This window comes from Triturus cristatus, chromosome 5_1 (assembly GCF_964204655.1).
Source record: "Triturus cristatus chromosome 5_1, aTriCri1.1, whole genome shotgun sequence".
Lineage (NCBI taxonomy): Eukaryota > Metazoa > Chordata > Amphibia > Caudata > Salamandridae > Triturus > Triturus cristatus.
This window is the reverse complement of record NC_140587.1, coordinates 103,465,827-103,485,542: the sequence shown is the minus strand read 5'-3', so window position 1 is coordinate 103,485,542 and position 19,716 is coordinate 103,465,827. Positions and strand designations below refer to the sequence as shown.

The window sequence follows — 19,716 nt, the reverse complement described above, 5'->3', positions numbered from 1 at the left end:
CGGGGTTGCGGGAGCCCCCTGTCCCGCAAGCCAGCTGAGGGTCCGGGAGCTGGGGACAGGGTGTCCACCGGGGCCCGGGGAGTCTCTCCCCGGCCTGGCTGGAGGTCTGGGAGCTGGGCCCGGTGCTGGAGCTCCGTCCCGGGGTGCGGGAGCCCCCTGTCCCGCAAGCCAGCCGAGGGTCCGGGCGCTGGGGACAGGGTGTCCACCGGGGCCCGGGGAGGCTCTCCCCGGCCTGGCTGGAGGTCCGGGAGCTGGGCCAGGTGCTGGAGCTCCGTCCCGGGGTGCGGGAGCCCCCTGTCCCGCAAGCCAGCCGAGGGTCCGGGCGCTGGGGTCGGGTGTCCACCGGGGACCGGGGAGTCTCTCCCCGGGCCTGGCTGGGGGTCCGGAAGCTGGGCCCGGTGCTGGAGCTCCGTCCCGGGGTTGCGGGAGCCCCCTGTCCCGCAAGCCAGCCGAGGGTCCGGGAGCTGGGGACAGGGTGTCCACCGGGGCCCGGGGAGTCTCTCCCCGGCCTGGCTGGAGGTCCGGAAGCTGGGCCCGGTGCTGGAGCTCCGTCCCGGGGTTGCGGGAGCCCCCTGTCCCGCAAGCCAGCCGAGGGTCCGGGAGCTGGGGACAGGGTGTCCACCGGTGCCCGGGGAGTCTCTCCCCGGCCTGGCTGGAGGTCCGGGAGCTGGGCCCGGTGCTGGAGCTCCGTCCCGGGGTGCGGGAGCCCCCTGTCCCGCAAGCCAGCCGAGGGTCCGGGCGCTGGGGACAGGGTGTCCACCGGGGCCCGGGGAGGGTCTCCCCGGCCTGGCTGGGGGTCCAGGAAGCTGGGCCCGGTGCTGGAGCTCCGTCCCGGGGTGCGGGAGCCCCCTGTCCCGCAAGCCAGCCGAGGGTCCGGGCGCTGGGGACAGGGTGTCCACCGGGGCCCGGGGAGGCTCTCCCCGGCCTGGCTGGGGGTCCAGGAAGCTGGGCCCGGTGCTGGAGCTCCGTCCCGGGGTGCGGGAGCCCCCTGTCCCGCAAGCCAGCCGAGGGTCCGGGCGCTGGGGACAGGGTGTCCACCGGGGCCCGGGGAGGCTCTCCCCGGCCTGGCTGGGGGTCCAGGAAGCTGGGCCCGGTGCTGGAGCTCCGTCCCGGGGTGCGGTAGCCCCCTGTCCCGCAAGCCAGCGGAGGGTCCGGGCGCTGGGGACGGGGGTCCACCGGGGCCCGGGGAGGCTCTCCCCGGGCCTTGCTAGGCTCCGTGTGCCCGGAGGAGGCTCCCCGGCCTGGCTGCTTTCAGAAGCAAGGACCGGGCCCGTGAGCCGGGGTGGCTTGCTTTTTTATTCTACGCTGGCGGAACGGAATTTTCCGCCCACCCCTACTCATGGGAACAGTCCAGCCCGAACTACCAAGCCATGTGTTCCCTGGACCGGAATCAAGCATCCTAGGACCGGTTTCTGGCTATCAGCCAGGATAGCTTGACTCCAGTGGCATAGTGAGCACGGGTCCCACGTCTGGGAATACCCATCCCACTTAGGGCGAAAAGCGTTACAACAAACAATTGATGGACGGAATGCTGACAATGCAGACATTCTCCCCCAGTCAAGAGATCTGGGTTAAATCCATCGTTCTTTTGCCCACTACACCACCCCAGTTTAGACATGGCCATATGCAAATCAGTCTTGACCCTGTGCCTCATGGGAACAGTCCAGCCCGAACTGCCAAGCCATGTCTTCCCTGGACCGGAATCAAGCATCCTAGGACCGGTTTCTGGCTATCAGCCGTCATCAGCCAGGATAGCTTGACTCCAGTGGCATAGTGAGCACGGGTCCCACGTCTGGGAATACCCATCCCACTTAGGGCGAAAAGCGTTACAACAAACAATTGATGGACGGAATGTTGACAATGCAGACATTCTCCCCCAGTCAAGAGATCTGGGTTAAATCCATCGTTCTTTTGCCCACTACACCACCCCAGTTTAGACATGGCCATATGCAAATCAGTCTTGACCCTGTGCCTCATGGGAACAGTCCAGCCCGAACTGCCAAGCCATGTCTTCCCTGGACCGGAATCAAGCATCCTAGGACCGGTTTCTGGCTATCAGCCGTCATCAGCCAGGATAGCTTGACTCCAGTGGCATAGTGAGCACGGGTCCCACGTCTGGGAATACCCATCCCACTTAGGGCGAAAAGCGTTACAACAAACAATTGATGGACGGAATGCTGACAATGCAGACATTCTCCCCCAGTCAAGAGATCTGGGTTAAATCCATCGTTCTTTTGCCCACTACACCACCCCAGTTTAGACATGGCCATATGCAAATCAGTCTTGACCCTGTGCCTCATGGGAACAGTCCAGCCCGAACTGCCAAGCCATGTCTTATCTGGACCGGAATCAAGCATCCTAGGACCGGTTTCTGGCTATCAGCCGTCATCAGCCAGGATAGCTTGACTCCAGTGGCATAGTGAGCACGGGTCCCACGTCTGGGAATACCCATCCCACTTAGGGCGAAAAGCGTTACAACAAACAATTGATGGACACAGTCGATCATGCAACCCTGATCAACCGTGTTGCAGCCATCGGCATCACACATAAAGCCAAGGCCCTCCTGGCCTCTTTCCTATCCAATCGGACTCAACTAGTGACACTCGGTGACTTCAATTCCCTGTCTTTTGCTCTCCCATGTGGTGTGCCACAAGGATCATCGCTGAGTCCGACCTTGTTTAATATATACGTGTCGGACCTGGGGAGGGTCATCAAAACATACAGCATGGGCCTAACGTCGTATGCCGATAACACACAACTGGTGCTAGCAGTACACAACGACGGAGGGGAAGTTGTGGTAAACTTTCAAGAGGGAATGCTAGCCATCAGTGTATGGATGGCAAACAACTGCCTTAAATTAAACTCAGACAAGATGGAGGTGATGACTTTTGGCAACCTCTCCCCTAGCTGGTCCCCTACTTGGTGGCCAGCTAAGTTAGGCTCACCGCCGTCCCCCGTCACAAAGGTCAGAAATTTGGGTGTTATGTTCGACGTCATTCATACACCATGCCAACGCAGTCATTTCTGCATCCTTTTATGATATCAGGATGATAAAAAAAACTCCTACCTTTTCTCCCAACCAGCGCCGGCAGGACTCTCATCAGTACATTGGTTACGTCAAAGGTTGACTGCTATAATGGTCTACTCATCAATGCTCAAGAAAGAGTCCTAAATAAGTTACAACTGGTGCAGAATGCAGCCTCCAGGATTCTGACAGCCACCCCCAAATTCAAACCAATATCCAAGGTGATGCGGCAGCTCCACTGGCTACCCATCAGGAGCAGAACCAAGTTCAAGGCTCTATGCATTGCATACAAGGCAATCCACGACACTGGACCCGAGTTTCTTAGGAAAACTCTCTGCTCCTACAAGCCCAGCAGACCCATGCGCTCATCAGCAGCGAACCTGCTGATTGTTCCCCGAACCATGAAAGCTTCTTGGGATTACAGAAGATTCATGGTCGCCACCACCAAACTATGTAACACACTCCCCCTTCACATCAAGACCAGTCCCACCCTACTTACATTCCGGAAACAATTAAAGACCTGGCTTTTCAACCAATAACCACCCGCGCCTGGCCTTTCTCTCTGCCTAGTCCGCAGCGCCGAGACACCTAAAGGTATTTGCGCACTTTTTAAGTTGCCTAAATAAATAAATAAAATAAACCTGGGCCAGCCATGTACATTAGCCATCAACGGCTTGGCACCTTGGCCACACAATAGCAGAATATCGGAAGAGGTGGGGACCAGGCATGTGCGAAGGAGGCAAACGACCCATGAATGAGACTGTACACAATGCCAAGTGTGGCGTGGATGTGATGGCCAGACTGCAGTATGCAGACCACACACATATCCATTTCGATACACACCGCTGGTGTTTGGAGTTTAGTTGACAGTGGCCACAACCATGTCACCCCAGCCAGTGGGGAAGATCACGGAAATGTAGCTTGTTATGTCCCCCCGTAAGTGTGAGCGGAGTGGGCTGGCCCGGCGTACGCCAGGCCAGCGTAGGGGTGTGAATAAAAGGCACGTGACTGGGCGTGGTCCTCTTTCGGAATGCCCAATGTCTCTGCCAGGTCGGAGCCTCTCACCCCGCCACGAGGCCAACACCGTGAGCGGAGTCGCCAGGGATCCTGTATGCCTGCTGCACCCTGGGAAACTGGTCCCCGAACCAGTCCTGCCCGCCCCTGCGCACCCATGCCTCAATGCCCACCTGCCGACCCTGGTGTGTGTCGAAGAGGGCCCACCACGTGCCGGTGCAGTCTCCAAGCCCGAGGCCTGCAACGGTGGCAGCCACCTCAGACCATCACAGCCTCCGCAACACAGGCCCGCAGTACTCCTTACTTGTTGACGTACTCCACCGGCATGTACAGCGGACAAGTAGGTCACACATTTGGAACGGAGTCTTGATTACACCATGGCAGTGAACATTATTTAAGGCAGAGTTCATGTCACTATACTCCCTTCGATGTGGTGCCACCAAGTATGTGCATAGCATTACAACCACACGTGTCTGTGGGCCCACGCGGACTAGTGCCCTCGGCCTACGCTGTGCACGAGTAGGTCACAGATTTGGAACTGAACATCAATTATTCAAAGGCAGAATCCATATCATTGAACGCAAGGAGAGTCGAAAGAGGATGACGCGTTGCAGTCCGGAGGGAATAGGAACATCATTTCGGAGGTAATCGAACACTACCGACAACTGCCCTGGTGTCACTAACTCTGTGCATTGTGAGCCAACAACACGTGGCTGTCGGCCACTGCTGACCGCTGCCTCCGGCCTACACTGCAGTCCATTAGGTCACAGAGTCTTGATTTAGCGATGGCGGAGTTCATATCAGTGTACCGGCATCTTCGCAGACAGCACCCCCTCCCAGCCCCGGTGCCACTAAGTCTGTTCCCCAACATTCATGGACACTCTCTGGTCGTGCATTGGTGCAGTCTGATTCTATGGACTAGGGGGTAGTTTTCATCCTCAGGTGGCTGTCGCCGAATTGGTGGTGGCAGCGAGGCTGCCGCTTTCCACTCCTCCATTTGTTGCTTCTGGATCAGACCTCTGCATCATGCCCTGGAGCACACCTTCCACTGTCCCCTGCAACCCTCTAGCACATTCACCTCGGACATCGATGAGGACCCACCCAGTCTGCGTGCACCGTGAGTCACCGTCCCGTGGCGGTGTGCCTGCACCGACCGCTGTGCATCCGGGGCCACTAACTCTGTGCAGCTCACGTCAGGGACCCTGTCTGAATGAATATTGGATGACCTCTGTGACGGTGGTCTTGGGGTCATCAATGCCATGTGCATGTAGACCCGCTGCATCCGGCCTCAACTGTGGACCACCAGGGCTCACACATCAAATCAAGTCCTGACCGGCCCGGACGTCGCATCACCGCAGGTGGCACACGCCACCATCGCAAGGGCCAACTCCATCCACCATCTGCCAGAGTCGAAACAGTGGTACTGGCAGACAAACGGAGTTGCTCAGGCCTGTCGTGGATGCCATCATCTGCCTGATCCCCTGCTCAGCACTCCAGGTGCCACTGACTCAGTGCACCGCAACCCATGGACCGTTACTGATTGAGTTTTGTGCTGTGGAGAGGTTGCGCAGCAATGTCACTACAGGCAGAGTGAGAGACCTGGGACGTTGATGAGGAAGTTGATGCTGGTGTAACACACCCCACTGCATCTGCATCAGTACTAACCCATGAGCACGCTCATCTCTAGTGCCTCAACCTCAGTGCACTGCAACTCACGGACACTTCTGTTCGAATGTTGGGTGACCGCTGTCCTTGCTCCGGCTCCCTCCATGTTGCTCAGCAGTTGACTCTGTTATGCAGGTATTTTCTGTTTCCATTGCACTGTTGCTCACTGTTCAAGTTGTTGCCAGCACAAGCACTCCGTGCGGGCTGGCTTATACTCACCCCACACCAATCCAGCACAGGCATCACTATACATGTGGCCCTGCCAATAAAGGGGCCGGGCGCACGTGCCCGTAGCCAGGTCAACATGATATATGCGTGTGTCCCTGTGGTCTTGTATGCATGAGGGCCCGGGACCCCACGACATTACATTGTGATGTGTACAGCGGATGCAGACATGTCACCGCAGGCAGCGGGTAAGACCTTGGACATTAGCTTTGTCGTCAGCCACTCAATGCATATGAGGAGTGGACTGGGCCGTCGTACGGAGGTCCAGGGTCAGGTGTGAATGATTCTTCCGTGGCTCTGGGCGTGGTTCATTGCAGGACATGTGCACATGCATGTGTATCTGTTGCGGTGTGGGTCTCCTTTGTGGGACTTGAACACCCACGTATGTGATATACTTCGGCTTCCATGAGCTCTGAGCCCACCCGCACCTGTTCGGCCACCTCCTTTTGGCATTCTGACACCTGGCATTGGAATGCGATGTGTGCCTCGGTGAAGTGTTGGGAGCCAGCCGTGGTGACGGGTGCTTCCTGCTGTGTGGTCTGTGCAGGGGCTGGGGTCTTCTCTATGTAGCTTGGCTGCCCTGCTCCTGTGGGTTGGTTGCCTGAGAAGTCCATGAGCTGTTTTGGGAGTCGGTGTGGTGGTCGTCTCCGGCTTCACTGATGGGTTGTCTGGTCTGACCTGCTGGAGGTGTTTTTTGTCCCTCTGCAATGTGAAAGGGGAGATGCATGTTGACATTGTGTTGACATTTATGTTTACGCATTGTTCTTGTTTACATGCAGACTGTGTGACAATGTACATTGTGACCGTTTGGGTGGTGCTGGCAATTTGGGGGTGGGGGTGGACATTGGGACTACATGACGGATGTGAGTTTGTACCCGTGTATATGCATCTCACAGTTCCCTGCTCTGTCCAATGTGATTGGCCTGTAGCTGCGCTTGACTGGACCCAGTTGTGTCCCCTGTTCTGCAGTATCGGTGTTGCACTTGGTGCCACATTGTCATGGGATGTGCTGTGATTGCTATGTGTGTGTGCTGCAGTGTGCCACGGGGATGAGTGACAAGATCCTGGGTTATTGTGGATGTGCACTGTGCTATACTTGATTGTTCATGTGTGCCATTCTTCCCATCTCCCCCCGTCCCCCCAGTCCCTGGTCGTTACTCACACTGTTGTTGTGTCAGGTCCTGTCGAGCTGTGTCCGTACTCCCACCTCTTTGCAACGTCTCCACACTGATGACTGGCCTCCATTTTCTCCTGCTCCTCCTGTGGCGCAGGACTCCCATCTCCTGTCGCCGTTGCTGCCTTCCTGTTGCCAGCGTCTTTGTGCCTCGTTTAGGTTTTCAGGTCATGCCAGCGCCTCTTGACCTCATCCATTGGCTTTCTCGACACTCCGGCTGCATTCCAGGTAGTCTGGTTGCTGGTAGTGCTCTGTCATATCTGTGATGCTGGTCTTGTGTTGCTGCGGACTGCACCCAGTCTTCCTCTCCTTCTTTTCCCTGGCTTTCCCCGACCCCGTTGTACCTTGCTGGTGGTCTATGGGGCTTGTGTGGTTCGCGTTGGCCTCTGCACTCGGTCAGGGTGCATCCATGGTGATGCGCACTTTTGATTATTTCTGGTGTGTTTTTCTTGTTCTGCTTTTATAGTGCATTTTCCCGCCAGACGCCTGGGATTTTCAGGCCTGTGGCTGGTTTTCACTGCTTTTTGTATCACGCTTGGCCTCATCGCAGCTTTTTTTTTTTGCATTCATGTTTCGCATTTTTGCGGCGTGGTGTTGATTTTAACGCGGCCATTTGACGTGTTATCTGGTGACTATCGCATGGTACTGCCGTGTTGTGAATACTTGGTTAATACAGCGTAAATTTCCTGCGATAGACTGCGATGTTGTAGGTTGCGTTAAGTTACTTTTGCGATGATTATCACACGTTTTTGAGAATATGCCCCTTAGATTTACTATGTCACTTGGTCACTGCCTTCCAACCTGTATGGAGCTCCGCAGTCTTTTGATATAGCTCTCGCTACTAAAATACCACGTGCAAGCATGTATTGCACATTCCAATGGGAAGACTTTTTTAAAGCTACAATAGAATGTAGATTTATGTTTTTTTTATACTTTTAACATTATTTTGCCATTGTGTTCCAATTTGATTATGAGTCGCACAATGCACGTGATGGGTGTGTTTGTCCAAAGAAGCTACCAGTTTAATAAACTCGAACCAAGCAGATCCTGCAGGCTAGTGTAATATCTGTGACAGATGAAAGCTTGCAGCGCCATCTAGTGGAATTAAAGACAGAGTAGAGGCCAAACTACAATAGATTCGTATTATTGACATGACGTCACCCAAGTAAAGCACTGCGGACACAAAAACCAACACTCAAAACCATCAATTACATCTCTCATTCCAATAATGTAATTATTTGATGCGGTTTTACCACAATACAGTACTGTAACATAAATTAACCAGGCACGGATTTACACCTCGAAGCAACTGCAAGCAAATTACTGCGAAACTTTGCTATCCGAAGCTGGATTTTGCATTCCCTGTGGCAGGAAACAAAAGAGATTATTAAATGAAACCGAAACCTCCACAGTACTTACGGTTTGGTTGCGATTGCCTGTAGTTGGATGATGAGGTTTGTAAAACCGATGCCGGATACCAAATTCAAAACAAGTATCATGGGAGTGGAGAGGATGTGGTGCAACAGCCAGAGCTGCTGACTCGAGAGCCGAGGATCCTGGTTCTAGTCTCAGCGGTGCAAAATCCTGTGATTCTGGGCAAATCTCTCCGGGTGATAAATTGAGCAATATTAATCTGCTCATTTAATTTAAAGTCAAAAAAGCAGAAAGAGGCAAAACTTTATTAAGAAATAGTTCCACCAAATCAGATGTTAAGAGTATTTCATCTTCGGGAAACTAATTAGAGAAGTACATGCGGAACAAGCATTGGTAAATGCAGGAAAACATGCTACAGCCAATAGAAATAGATGAAATGTAAGTGGCAAGTACAGGAACCAATGAAAAGCCAGGATAGCGAGGGGGCAGAATGCAAGCCCCTTTTAAGATTTATATTAAAAACAATAGATTTCACAAGCAAAGCGCAAGCACTGTGCAGGAGAAACCTAAAGAACACACACTGGAACAAAAGGGAACTAGCTTGTGTGTGAATGTGCTCATTGTGAAAGAGCAAAATGCAGTCATCCGAAGTGAAGTTATCCTGTGGCTGAAGTGGGCGGACCCCTGCCCCATGCTGTATGCTGTAGTGGGTGGGAAGCAAAATGGGAATGACCCACCAACAGACCAATGGATGACGAAAGCTGACTGAAAGCCCCTTTAGGTACATATATTGTACATATATATTGTTTTTTGCAAATCAAAAGTTCTTGGCTAACACCAGACCTAAAAAGGCTGCAGTAGAATCTAAGGACAGTGGATTTTTGTGATTAACTCATGGATTATTGACCAGCATTTATTACATAGTCTGACCAACATTCCTCTTTCTTGACAGGAGCGATGCCATCCTGAGGCTTGGAGAGACCCATAGTATGATGAGAACAAGAAAAAGTGAGTATTGCACAGTGGTGTGCCTCTGATACAAAACCCCTTCCCCGTCCTCCTCCTCCCTCTACCTTTAGGACACTTAGCTTTGTCTCTTCACTGATCATTAAACAAACGCATCTCGCCATTCTCCATCCCTTCCTTCTTCCGATCCCTGTGGCCCTCGTCTCCCTCTGCCACCAGGACCCTTGGCCTTGTCTCACATAGGTCTTTACACTACCCTTCTCTCTGCTCTGTTCCTCGTCACGCTATCTTCTGCTTCCAATACACTGTGGCCCAAATTCTCAAAGGTGTCACGGAACGCAGTATAGCAGCCAAAAATACTGCGCTGTGTTGCGTAACAGGGAGGGAGAAGGGGAGAGCAACATATCTACAAAGATATGGCTCTTTCCTCCCCTCTCCCTAGCGCCAGCACTGATTTCAGCTGCCACACCAGCACAATCATGAACATCCCTCCAGGTGCAAGACTCGCCTGGAAGATTTTTCCGATCTATATGCTTCCAACATCTCCATCTGGTGTCAAGTGACTTCAGCTGCAACTCCGTTCGCCAGACGTGACCACATCAGATTACAGTAGGTGCCAACCAGTGCACTGGCATCAGTTTATCTCTCATAGATGTGGTCCATTAATATTATTAGGAGCTTATAAAGCACACTTAAACCCAAGGGTGTCCTGGCACTGCACACTGATTCCCCGGAGAACGGGGGGCTCAATCCCTAAATAACCAAGTCTTCAGCCCCTTTCTAAAAGAGAGGAGCTCCTTGGCCTTCCTGATATGCGCCGGCAGACTGTTCCAAGCTTTCGTGGCACCAAAGGAAAAGGTATTTCCTCCCCAACTGGCCTCTTTTTATTCGGGGCACCGCCACTAGTTTGCTTTCGGAGGAGCGCAGAGCTCTCCCGAGCACATACAAATCGAAGCACCTATTCAAGAACTCTGGGCCAATGCCCTTCAATGCTTTGAAAACCGTGCATAGTGCCTTAAATTGAGCTCGTCTGGATACCGGCAGCCAGTGCAATTGCCAGAGTCCCTCTCGTACAGAGGCAAACCTTGGAATGCCTGTTAGCAGTCTCGCCGCCGCGTTTTGAACCATCTGTAGTCTGTACAGATGTTTTTTTTTCAGGTTCAGGTACAGACTATTACAGTAGTCCAAACGCGACAGAATAAGGACTGAGACTGCTAACCTAAACCATCGGCTGGAAGAGAAAATTTATTTTTTCTCAATATCCTGAGGATATGGAAGCATGTCGCAACCACTCCACTAACCTGCTCCCCAAAATCCAGTTTCTGGTCCATGATCACTCCCAAATTCTTTGCCTTGCATGTGGGGACTGGTGGCTTCCCCAGTGCATCAGGCCACATATCCGGAGTCCAGATGTTAGGATTGTTCCCGAATATCATGACCTCAGTCTTCCCTGCATTCAATTTGAGGCAGTTCGAGGCCATCCAGCCCGCAATGTCTTTCAGGCAATCGTGGCACCTCGCGGCCATATCCACTTGAGATCCTCTCTGTATGGATAACACGATTTGTGTGTCATCTGCATAGGAGGTGAGTTGCAGGCCAAAAGATCTTATCAATGCTGCCAACGGGCTGACATAAATGTTGAAAAGCGTGGGGCTCAAAGAAGAGCCCTGTGGTACCCCGCAAGGGAGGGCAAAGGGTTTGGACTTATCAGTCCCCAGCTCTACTGTCTGGATTCTGTCGGACAAAAAAGCTTTCAGGAGGCTCCAGGCAGTGCCTTCCACCCCTGCCCTCAACAACCGGTCTATCAGCACCCCATGATGGACCGCGTGGAAGGCTGCCGACAGATCCAACAAAATCAGGACAGCCACCCCTCCCTGGTCAACTGCAACTCTAACCTCCTCCGTGGCCTTAATCAAGGCCAGTTCCGTGCTATGACCTGCACGAAACCCAAACTGCGTGGGGTCGAGTGCCTTGGTTCTCTGAAATAAATAACTTAATTGCCTATTTATGGCTTTCTCCAGCAATTTAGCAGAAAGTGGGAGATGGGATATGGGTCTGTAGCTATTAGGGTCATTTTTATCAAGACTAGGTTTTTTTATTAAGGGAAGGATAGAGGCGACTTTCCACCTCCTAGAATAGTTACCCGAGTCAATGATGGTGTTGAACACTGGGGTAAGTGTAGGAGCAATGACCTCAGGACAGATTTTAAGTACCGCCACCGGGCAGGGATCACTAGGCGCTCCCGACCGGGCAGCCTGCAGAAGGCCAATGACCTCCTCAGTCTGTAGCGGACTAAAACGGCTAATTGCTGCTTCCCCTGCCTCTCCTTGAGAATTGGAGAAGGAGGAAAAAATCCCTTCCACCTTGTTCTGAAAAGAGGCGGCTAGCGAATCGCACAGTGCTGGACTGCGATGTGTGATGGGTTTAGTGGGGATCGTAAGATTCGTAATGGCCCTAAACAATTCTCTGGAAGAAGAATTGGCCTTTTTTATCTGATCAGCAAAGTAGGCTTTTTTGGCCTCTGTTATTAATTTCTTGTAGATCGTAAGGCTCTCTTTATACTGTTCTTTATTGTTGGAACTGTACCCATTCCTCCAAATCCTCTCAAGCCTCTTGCAGTCAGTTTTATGTTTTTGCAGAGTGTCGGAAAACCAAGAGGCAGAGGGCAAAGCCCGCCTTGGAGTAAAAAGTTTAACTGGCGCAAATTTATCACAAGCCCTCTCAATCCACTTTGAGTACATCTCCTCTGCTTTGTCTACATCTGCTGGAATGCTGGGGGTAATTAAGGTAAGAAAATTGCCCATCTCAGACCCATCTATGTTTTTCCATGCCCGGATAGCAATCTTATCCCTTGGCTTGGGGTCAGCCTGGATCTGAGGCACTTGTGAAAGCGTGAAAATGATAGCTGCGTGTTCTGTCCATGGAAGCGGCAAAATATCCAATATGTCCAAACCGGAGTTATTAGAGAAAATACCATCCAGGGTATGCCCCGCTATGTGCGATGGTACAACCACACTTTGATCTAGCCCCCCTCCGTACATGAGATCCATAAGTCTTTTATTATCCGGATCTGAGGCATCTTCCAGATAAAAATTAAAATCTCCGATGATGGTGAAGGAGGTCAAGCACAGTCCATCCTCCAGCAAAGCGCTGAGCGAGACCAAGAACGCGCCTCTAGGCCCTGGAGGACGATAGATCAGCAGCGCTTTAAAAGTATTTTGGGGGGAGAGGCGGACACTAATAGACAAAGCTTCACATGCTTGGTTGGAGCCTATAGAAAAGGAGGGCTCCTGACAACTGTGATAGATAACAGCGAGCCCTCCCCCTCTTCTTGAGGGTCGGTCCAACGTGTGACAAACAAAGTTTACAGGCGAAGCCTTCACTATGTCAGGACCTGAGGTGTTATCAGTCCATGCCTTCGTGATAAAAGCCATCTTAATCTGGTGCTCTTCCATTAACAAACTGCATTCCAGGCTATGTTTAACCAGCAACCTGGCATTTAACAATAAGCATTTCCATAGAAGAACTTCTGTCCCTAGTTTCTGCGGGCCCTTCCCCTCGTTGAGCAATGCATTACTACGGCATGCCAGAATATCCGGCAGGGGACATTGACAAAGCACGCAATTAGTGCAATTAGTCCATAGTGCTTTCCATGTCCCAGTGGCAGAGTTTGTCAGCCTCTTTACTGCAACTACATCAGATGTCTCCCCTGTAGCGATGGGGAAAGCCAGTTTGGCCAAGGCCCACAGGGAAGCGCCGAAAGGCTCTCCTTCAGGTAAGTATCTTGAGCAGGAATGATCTCCCAAAGGATGCTCTTCCCCCCAAAAATAAAAGCTCTATAGGGCACGTGAAAATAGTCCTGCTGTCAGGACAGTTCGGACACCAGACTCTTCCTCATCTGAGAAAATCTCCGCACTAATGATAATGAAGCTGAAGTTCTCCTTGATCGGCTGGCTCTGCACAGGTAGCTCTGTTGGATTTGTTCAGGATAACTCTTCTGTGCTTCTGGGACACTAGTGTGCTCCGACTGCAGTGTCTCTAGACTCCGCACCCCCTTGCGCTTGAGCTACGGTGTCAAGGTTCAGTAACCCGTTTGGTCAGCGACATCTTCAACTGGACACAGACATCACTCCCTGAGCCGCCTCTAGAGCCATACTGGAGGTCTGCTGCAATAACCCAATGGTGAAAGAAAATGTCAAAGCATGTTGGCAGAGCACGTCCCCAGGGCCTAGAAATGTACCCGACTGGAAGATATGTTTGCATCTAAATGCCTAATGACAATGACCAAGAGGCGGATATGTCCCCCTCACCCCCCCCTATAACAATGATGGTGGCATATATTTTGATTTATAAAAAACAGGAGGCCTGGATACTTGGTCATATGAGGATGTCCATTAGAACTCTGACCTCCCTTTAGGAGGAGTTAAAGATAGCTCTGGCCTCCCTTGAGGTTAAAATCCAACATTTTGACTAATTTCTTGGCACTATGCTCCACAGGTGCCAAGCCTTTGCATCCCTTTTATGAGGTCCTCTTCGAACATGCTCTAGCTGCTTTGGAGAAATCCTTTTGGTTCCAGCAGTAAACAGACACATAGCCTGGTGACCTAGACCTGGCCTAGTTGGCCTACAATGTTTGTCAATAATCCCTTCACCAGATAGTCGAGTGGTCCAAATGATTTTCCTCGAAAATGAACCCATGTGCCTTTCCTAATGTGCCTTCAGACAGAGTTGAATAAGCTATACTCCATGAGCTGAACATTCTTCAGGGCTGCATACTTGCCACTGGTACAGCAAATGCCACCAGTCTTCGGTCCTACTATGTCCAGGCTCTGTGGGAAGTGGCAAAGGTATGGTCACCAGCCTACTAGAACACATACAAAAGCCATTTTCTGACTTGCTAAACGATCATTTGGAGATCTCCAAAGACATCCCGATGTGCGTCCTGGTTTCCGTGGACACCATGGCTCGGTTCACAGGCACAGCCATCACAGGGCGCTGATTTGTTCGGATGCATTTCACTGGCTTTTCTGGAGGAGTGCAGAGTTAATCCTCGTGGACATGCCCTTTCATGGTGAGCGGCTATTGAGAGAGACAGCTGACTCATCCCTGGATTTCTTCAAAACAGTAGCGTCACTGCTTCCTTGCTGGGCGTAGCCTCCCCAGAAAAGTAACTCCACCAAAAATATAGTTCGTGTCAAGGTTACTCTTGGGCACAACACTCACAGCAGGGCCAACCTTCGCACCCACTCTAAACACTGCAATAGATCTACTGCGTCTTTCCACAGGGTATAGCATCACCAACATTAGATCCGGTGGTGAAATGGGGGTGCGCAGGTCATAAAGTCCAATAGTCAGGTAGTAGTATAAAAATACATAGTTCTTTATTTTTACATTTTAAGATTCAGCAAACTGAGACACTCAGGCTGAGTGTCTTAGTTTGGAGAATCTTAAGATTTGAAAATAAAGCACTATATATTTTTATACTACTACCTGACTATTGGACTTTATGACGTGCGCACCCCCATTTCACCATCAACAACTCTTGATCTGGAGCACAGAAACGCTAAACAACGGCTGGCGTTGGGGTTGGCTGTGCAGAAACATTACTAATTGGAACTGGCGTGAGGTGCGGAACTAGAGGTCCGCCGATGTTTCTTTGGACATTCAACATTAGATCCCCTGCTCTGCTTTCCTCGGTCATTCTGCTGACTTAAACACTCTCTGCCTAAGCCTTTTACACAACTGTTTCCCAGAAGGGTGGAGAGTCTACTTTTCCACTAACTGGGAGATCACGGCTGTTTGCTGTCTTATTATCCTTGTAGGTCATGGGTAGTTCTCACAACCATTTCTCTAGGAGCCAAAACTTATGTTCTGTGGCATGCACTGAGGCATGCTGGATTGATGCAATCAGGGGGACGGTTGGGTGGTGTAAGGTGGGCGTACGAGGAAGCGAAGCATGTACATGGTGTGGACAACAAACCGAGCCTTCACATGGCTTCTGTCTGCCACCCACGCTGTAACCTCATGCGCCAATAAATAAAGACAAACCATCAACATTTGATGTAAAACGTGAAAGGGAAAGAGATACTTATCCAGTGTCTGAATTGCACAATGTGAAACCAGAAATCCTGAGATTAATCCTGTCTTCCCCACTTGACCAAATTGTGTGATCCTAGGCAATTGTTTAATTTCACTTTGCCTCCTTTTTCTTCATAACGACAAATGAGAGCACCATGAAATACATGACTGCAGAATGTGCACTGTATCAAACCTTCTTCTGTGTTTGATTGATTTAATAAACTATAATGTTGTTTCAATTATAATAGCAATATTGGGCGCCTGACAAATGACCTGCCTCTTGGTTCACTATTGACAATGGTTTCTGTTAAACAAAATGTATTGAGAGTTTTATTTTCCATGGTCCATCATTATACATTTGCAAGTAAGACGTTATGCCAGGTGTACACAGGCAGTCAGACGATATAAGCACATTATGGAGCATCCATCTCATTATACATCATATAGTTCAAGTAAGAAACAGCACATTGTACATGGATATTACCCCTCCAGTGATCGGGTGCGAAATGTGGTGGGCTGACTAATGCCAGGTGCCTGAATATGTGGGTTTCCGCAAGGGCGCGGGTTGGTATGTAGACCCCCACTCTATCCTGGTGTACCTCTTTGATTAATGCCCATGTTTTTGCTCCCAATATATAGGAGCCTACTCTGTGGTGCCAGGGGTTAAACATGAAACTGTGAACTGAGAGAGGGAGTGGGAGGGGGATAGGAGGGGTCCGGGGAGTCTACAGAAAAGATATTTTGTGGTAGGTATTTGTTTTGTGGTTGGTTCCAGTTCGTCTGCGAGATGTCTGCGGCATCAGCGTCGGGGGGGATAGGGAAGTCTAAAGGGGGCTGTATCTCCCATCAGTAGTTGGGGTACTAGTCTTGTGGGACCCTATTGCATGATCGGCCTTTCATTTCACTATTGACATTGTTGTCAGGACAGGGGCATGAATGTTTCTAAGTTCATGTTTGAAAATGATCACTTTTAATTAATGCCTTTCAATTCAGTGATTTAACCTGATGTACTACGGTCAAACGCTTCTGCATGTTGATGAAATACACTTCGAATTTTGAAGAGAGTTTCCCATATTTTTGCATGATTAGTGCAAGATTTCTTTAAGTAGATAAGTTGAGCAGGGCACCTTCTTTACATTTACTTTAGTTAAGGTGTAGATAAATGCTTGTCCATTTAACAGCTTTATGAATGTCGGTGCTCTGTCAGGTAACCAGCAGCCCAGTGCAGATGGTCACCTGGGGGCCATATGTGAAGGTCAAGATGGCCGCATGCGGCCACCGGGCCGTAGTTTGAGTATGTAGGTACTACCTTGCCTTTCCTTTCCCGTGGACTGCTCTTGCTGCACAAATAGCACTGCCTCCATTTTAGAGGTGGCCGTCTTCACCCTACTGACTTAAGGGGGCAGAGCAATGATTGCCCGGGAAGAAAGAGGCAAAGGAGTTTACTCCTTTCCTTCTTGGTCCCCTAGAAGGTGGAGGACCAAGACCCTTCGCTTTTGCGTCTTCAGCCTGCTCAATCAACAGGACAGGTTTAAAATTCTATCACAGAGCCAGGTTCTGCAGATTGGCTGATGACCCTGGGCCTTGTTGATGCCTATTTCCATCTTCCAGTCTTCCCCGTCTCAGGTGTTATTGGGATTCACAGTGGGGTCCCAGCACTATCAGTTCACTGTCCTACCTTTCGCACTGACGACCACACCACACCACATATCTTCATGAAAGTGATGGCCGTTGATGCTTCACTGCGCTCAGTAGTCCATGATTTCCTATACTTGGATGACAGACCTGTAACTACAAGGCCCTGGCGCTGGTCAAAGAACGACTTTAGCACCCAATGACCCTCCTTCATGACTTGGGGTCATATCAGCAACAACCGGCGATAATTATCGCTAAGCGCACTTAGCGCTAGGATTTTTATCGCTGAGATAGCGTGCTATTAGCAACGCTTATCTCAAAAGCGATAAAAATCCTAGTGCTAACTGACAAACGTGAGATTATCACTGGAAACCCAGCGATAATCCCACGAAGTTTGGCGATAGCTTGCTGATAGGGCCTCACATACTTAGCCATGATATCCATCTTTCATAGGATATCATGGCTAAGTCAGTTTTAAAGCAGGCGTAAGGAAAGTAGCGATAACAGAGGTTATCGCTACTTTTCTTGTCGCTATGCTGCTTTGCATGATGCTTGATAATAGGAGAAATGTCACTTAGCGACATTTCTCCCGTTATCCTGGGGAGTAACGCCCACTTTGCATCTCATTCGAGATGCAAAGATGGGCGTTAGGAATTCAGGCGCTAAGGCAAGGTTTCACACGATCGCGTGACCTTGCTAATATTGCGATAAAATCATCGCCGCTTTTTGTATGAAAAAGGCCGCAAAAGCGGCGATAATTTTATATCGCCGCATAGTAGATATGCCCCATAGGTTTTACCATCACCGTCAGAAAACTCATCTAACGCCCATGCAGAGGCTAACCTTCATAGGAGCAGAGCACAACCCACAAAAAGGCTTTGCCTCCTCCTCAGAGGACAGTGATATTTAAGAGATGATTCCAATGTTTCGGATTCAGACACGCCTCTTCGTTCTGTACATCCTTCGTCTGCTAGACCTCATGGCTTGTGCATCCTTTTGGTGTCATGCGCCAGTTGGCGAATGAGGGCCCTCCAGTGGCTACAACATCCAGGCAGTCTCTTGACTTGGTTGCAGATCTTTGAGCTAGTCTATCCGGTTCTGCACTGATGGATGAATGCTTCCAAACCTTTGATGGGTCCTCTCTTCACCCACTGCAGACACAGGCTTCCACGCTTAAGAGCATCTCCTTGCTGGGTTGGGGTGCCCAACTGGACGGCATCGGAGTAGCACCTGCACATAAACATGCCGGAGGTGAGGGCGGCCTGCCTTGTTAAGAAGAATTATTTTTCGCTTGCATCTCAAGTAGCTCCATTCAGATTCTGTCAGACGTCACCACAACCATCCATTATATTAAAAAAGTTGGCCGCGTGAGGTTGTAAATCCTGTGCTGGGCGGTGATCAGCCTGTAGTGGTGTGCACAGCGATGGGGAATTGCCCTGTTTGTATCTCACCTTGCAGGCTCCCTCTTGCTGGGAGCAGATGCACCAAGTCTTCTCTCACTAGATGATCATGGGTGGAAACTACTTCCCCAAAGTGAAAAAAGTATTCCCCTCTAGATTGGGCTGTCCATAAATGGGTCTCTTTGCTACAGCCCAGAGAAAGAAGTGCCCAGCGTTGTGTGTCATACACATCCTTCTGAATGGATCCCAGTGGGACATGTTCAGATTCAGGTAGTCTGCGTCCCCACCGATTCTGCTCATGCCGAAGGGTTGGGCATTGCATATCATGTTCACCCTCTGTTGGATGCACAGGATCTAGTAAGCCAATCAGCTGGCACTCTGCATTCAGCTACTTCTTCACCTGCACAAGGTACACCTGCTCTTGAAGCCGAATGGGCAGGTCTTCTACCCAACCCCAAACACTTCTGATGCACCCTTAGGGACTTCCAAGAAATCTGATACAAAATCCATTAATTCAGGTTGATGAAACAAATGTGTTCATTGGTGCAGGTCGCAAGGCCTAGAATTTGTCTCTTGCCCCACAGGGTCTGGCACTGGCTTCAGTGAGATGATATTGGGCTGAGCTGTCTACCTTTGTCTGTCTCCCTAAGCAGCCATCTTTGCTTAAAATGCCACAAGTGGAGCATTTTATAAAATGGTTACTTCTTTTCTCCTTATCCGTTTATTGATCTTCAGTGGAATATGAATTATCTGTTGACTTACTCTGAAGACATTTCGATTAGTGACAATAACTTCTCCCCGGAGGGTCGAGAACGTCCCCTCTCTCAGTTTGTTCACCTTTCATATTATCTACCCATATAAGTAGGTTTCTCGTACACGCCTGTCTTGCCCACTCAAGCTGGTATCTGCCTTTCCTATAGGCCGTCTGTTCTTTCATCTTACTCCTTCAACCAAGAAGGAGAAACATTACCTCGACAGAGAGATGTACAGTTCCCTAGTGAAAAGCGGTCTGTGGTCTTCGCTGGTCCAAGCAGGACAAGGCAGAGACCAGATGCACCCTTTTCAGCTGAGCCAATCTCTGTATCACAATCTAAACTGAGAGACCCTGGTCCACATCCCACAGACAAGCGTCTTTGAGCTTCAGTGATTGAAGCTGTGAC

The 19,716-nt window shown here is 50.6% G+C and overlaps 1 protein-coding gene across 1 annotated transcript in view; it reads left to right on the top strand.

Annotated features, from left to right (window-relative positions):
- Positions 1-19,716, top strand: part of WDR97 (WD repeat domain 97) — a 619,749-nt gene that overhangs the window by 573,728 nt on the left and 26,305 nt on the right. Inside the window, exon 27 of the mRNA XM_085604522.1 lies at positions 9,430-9,485. Within this exon, the coding sequence (XP_085460648.1) occupies positions 9,430-9,485 (56 nt within the window). The remainder of the gene's footprint in view (positions 1-9,429; positions 9,486-19,716) is intronic.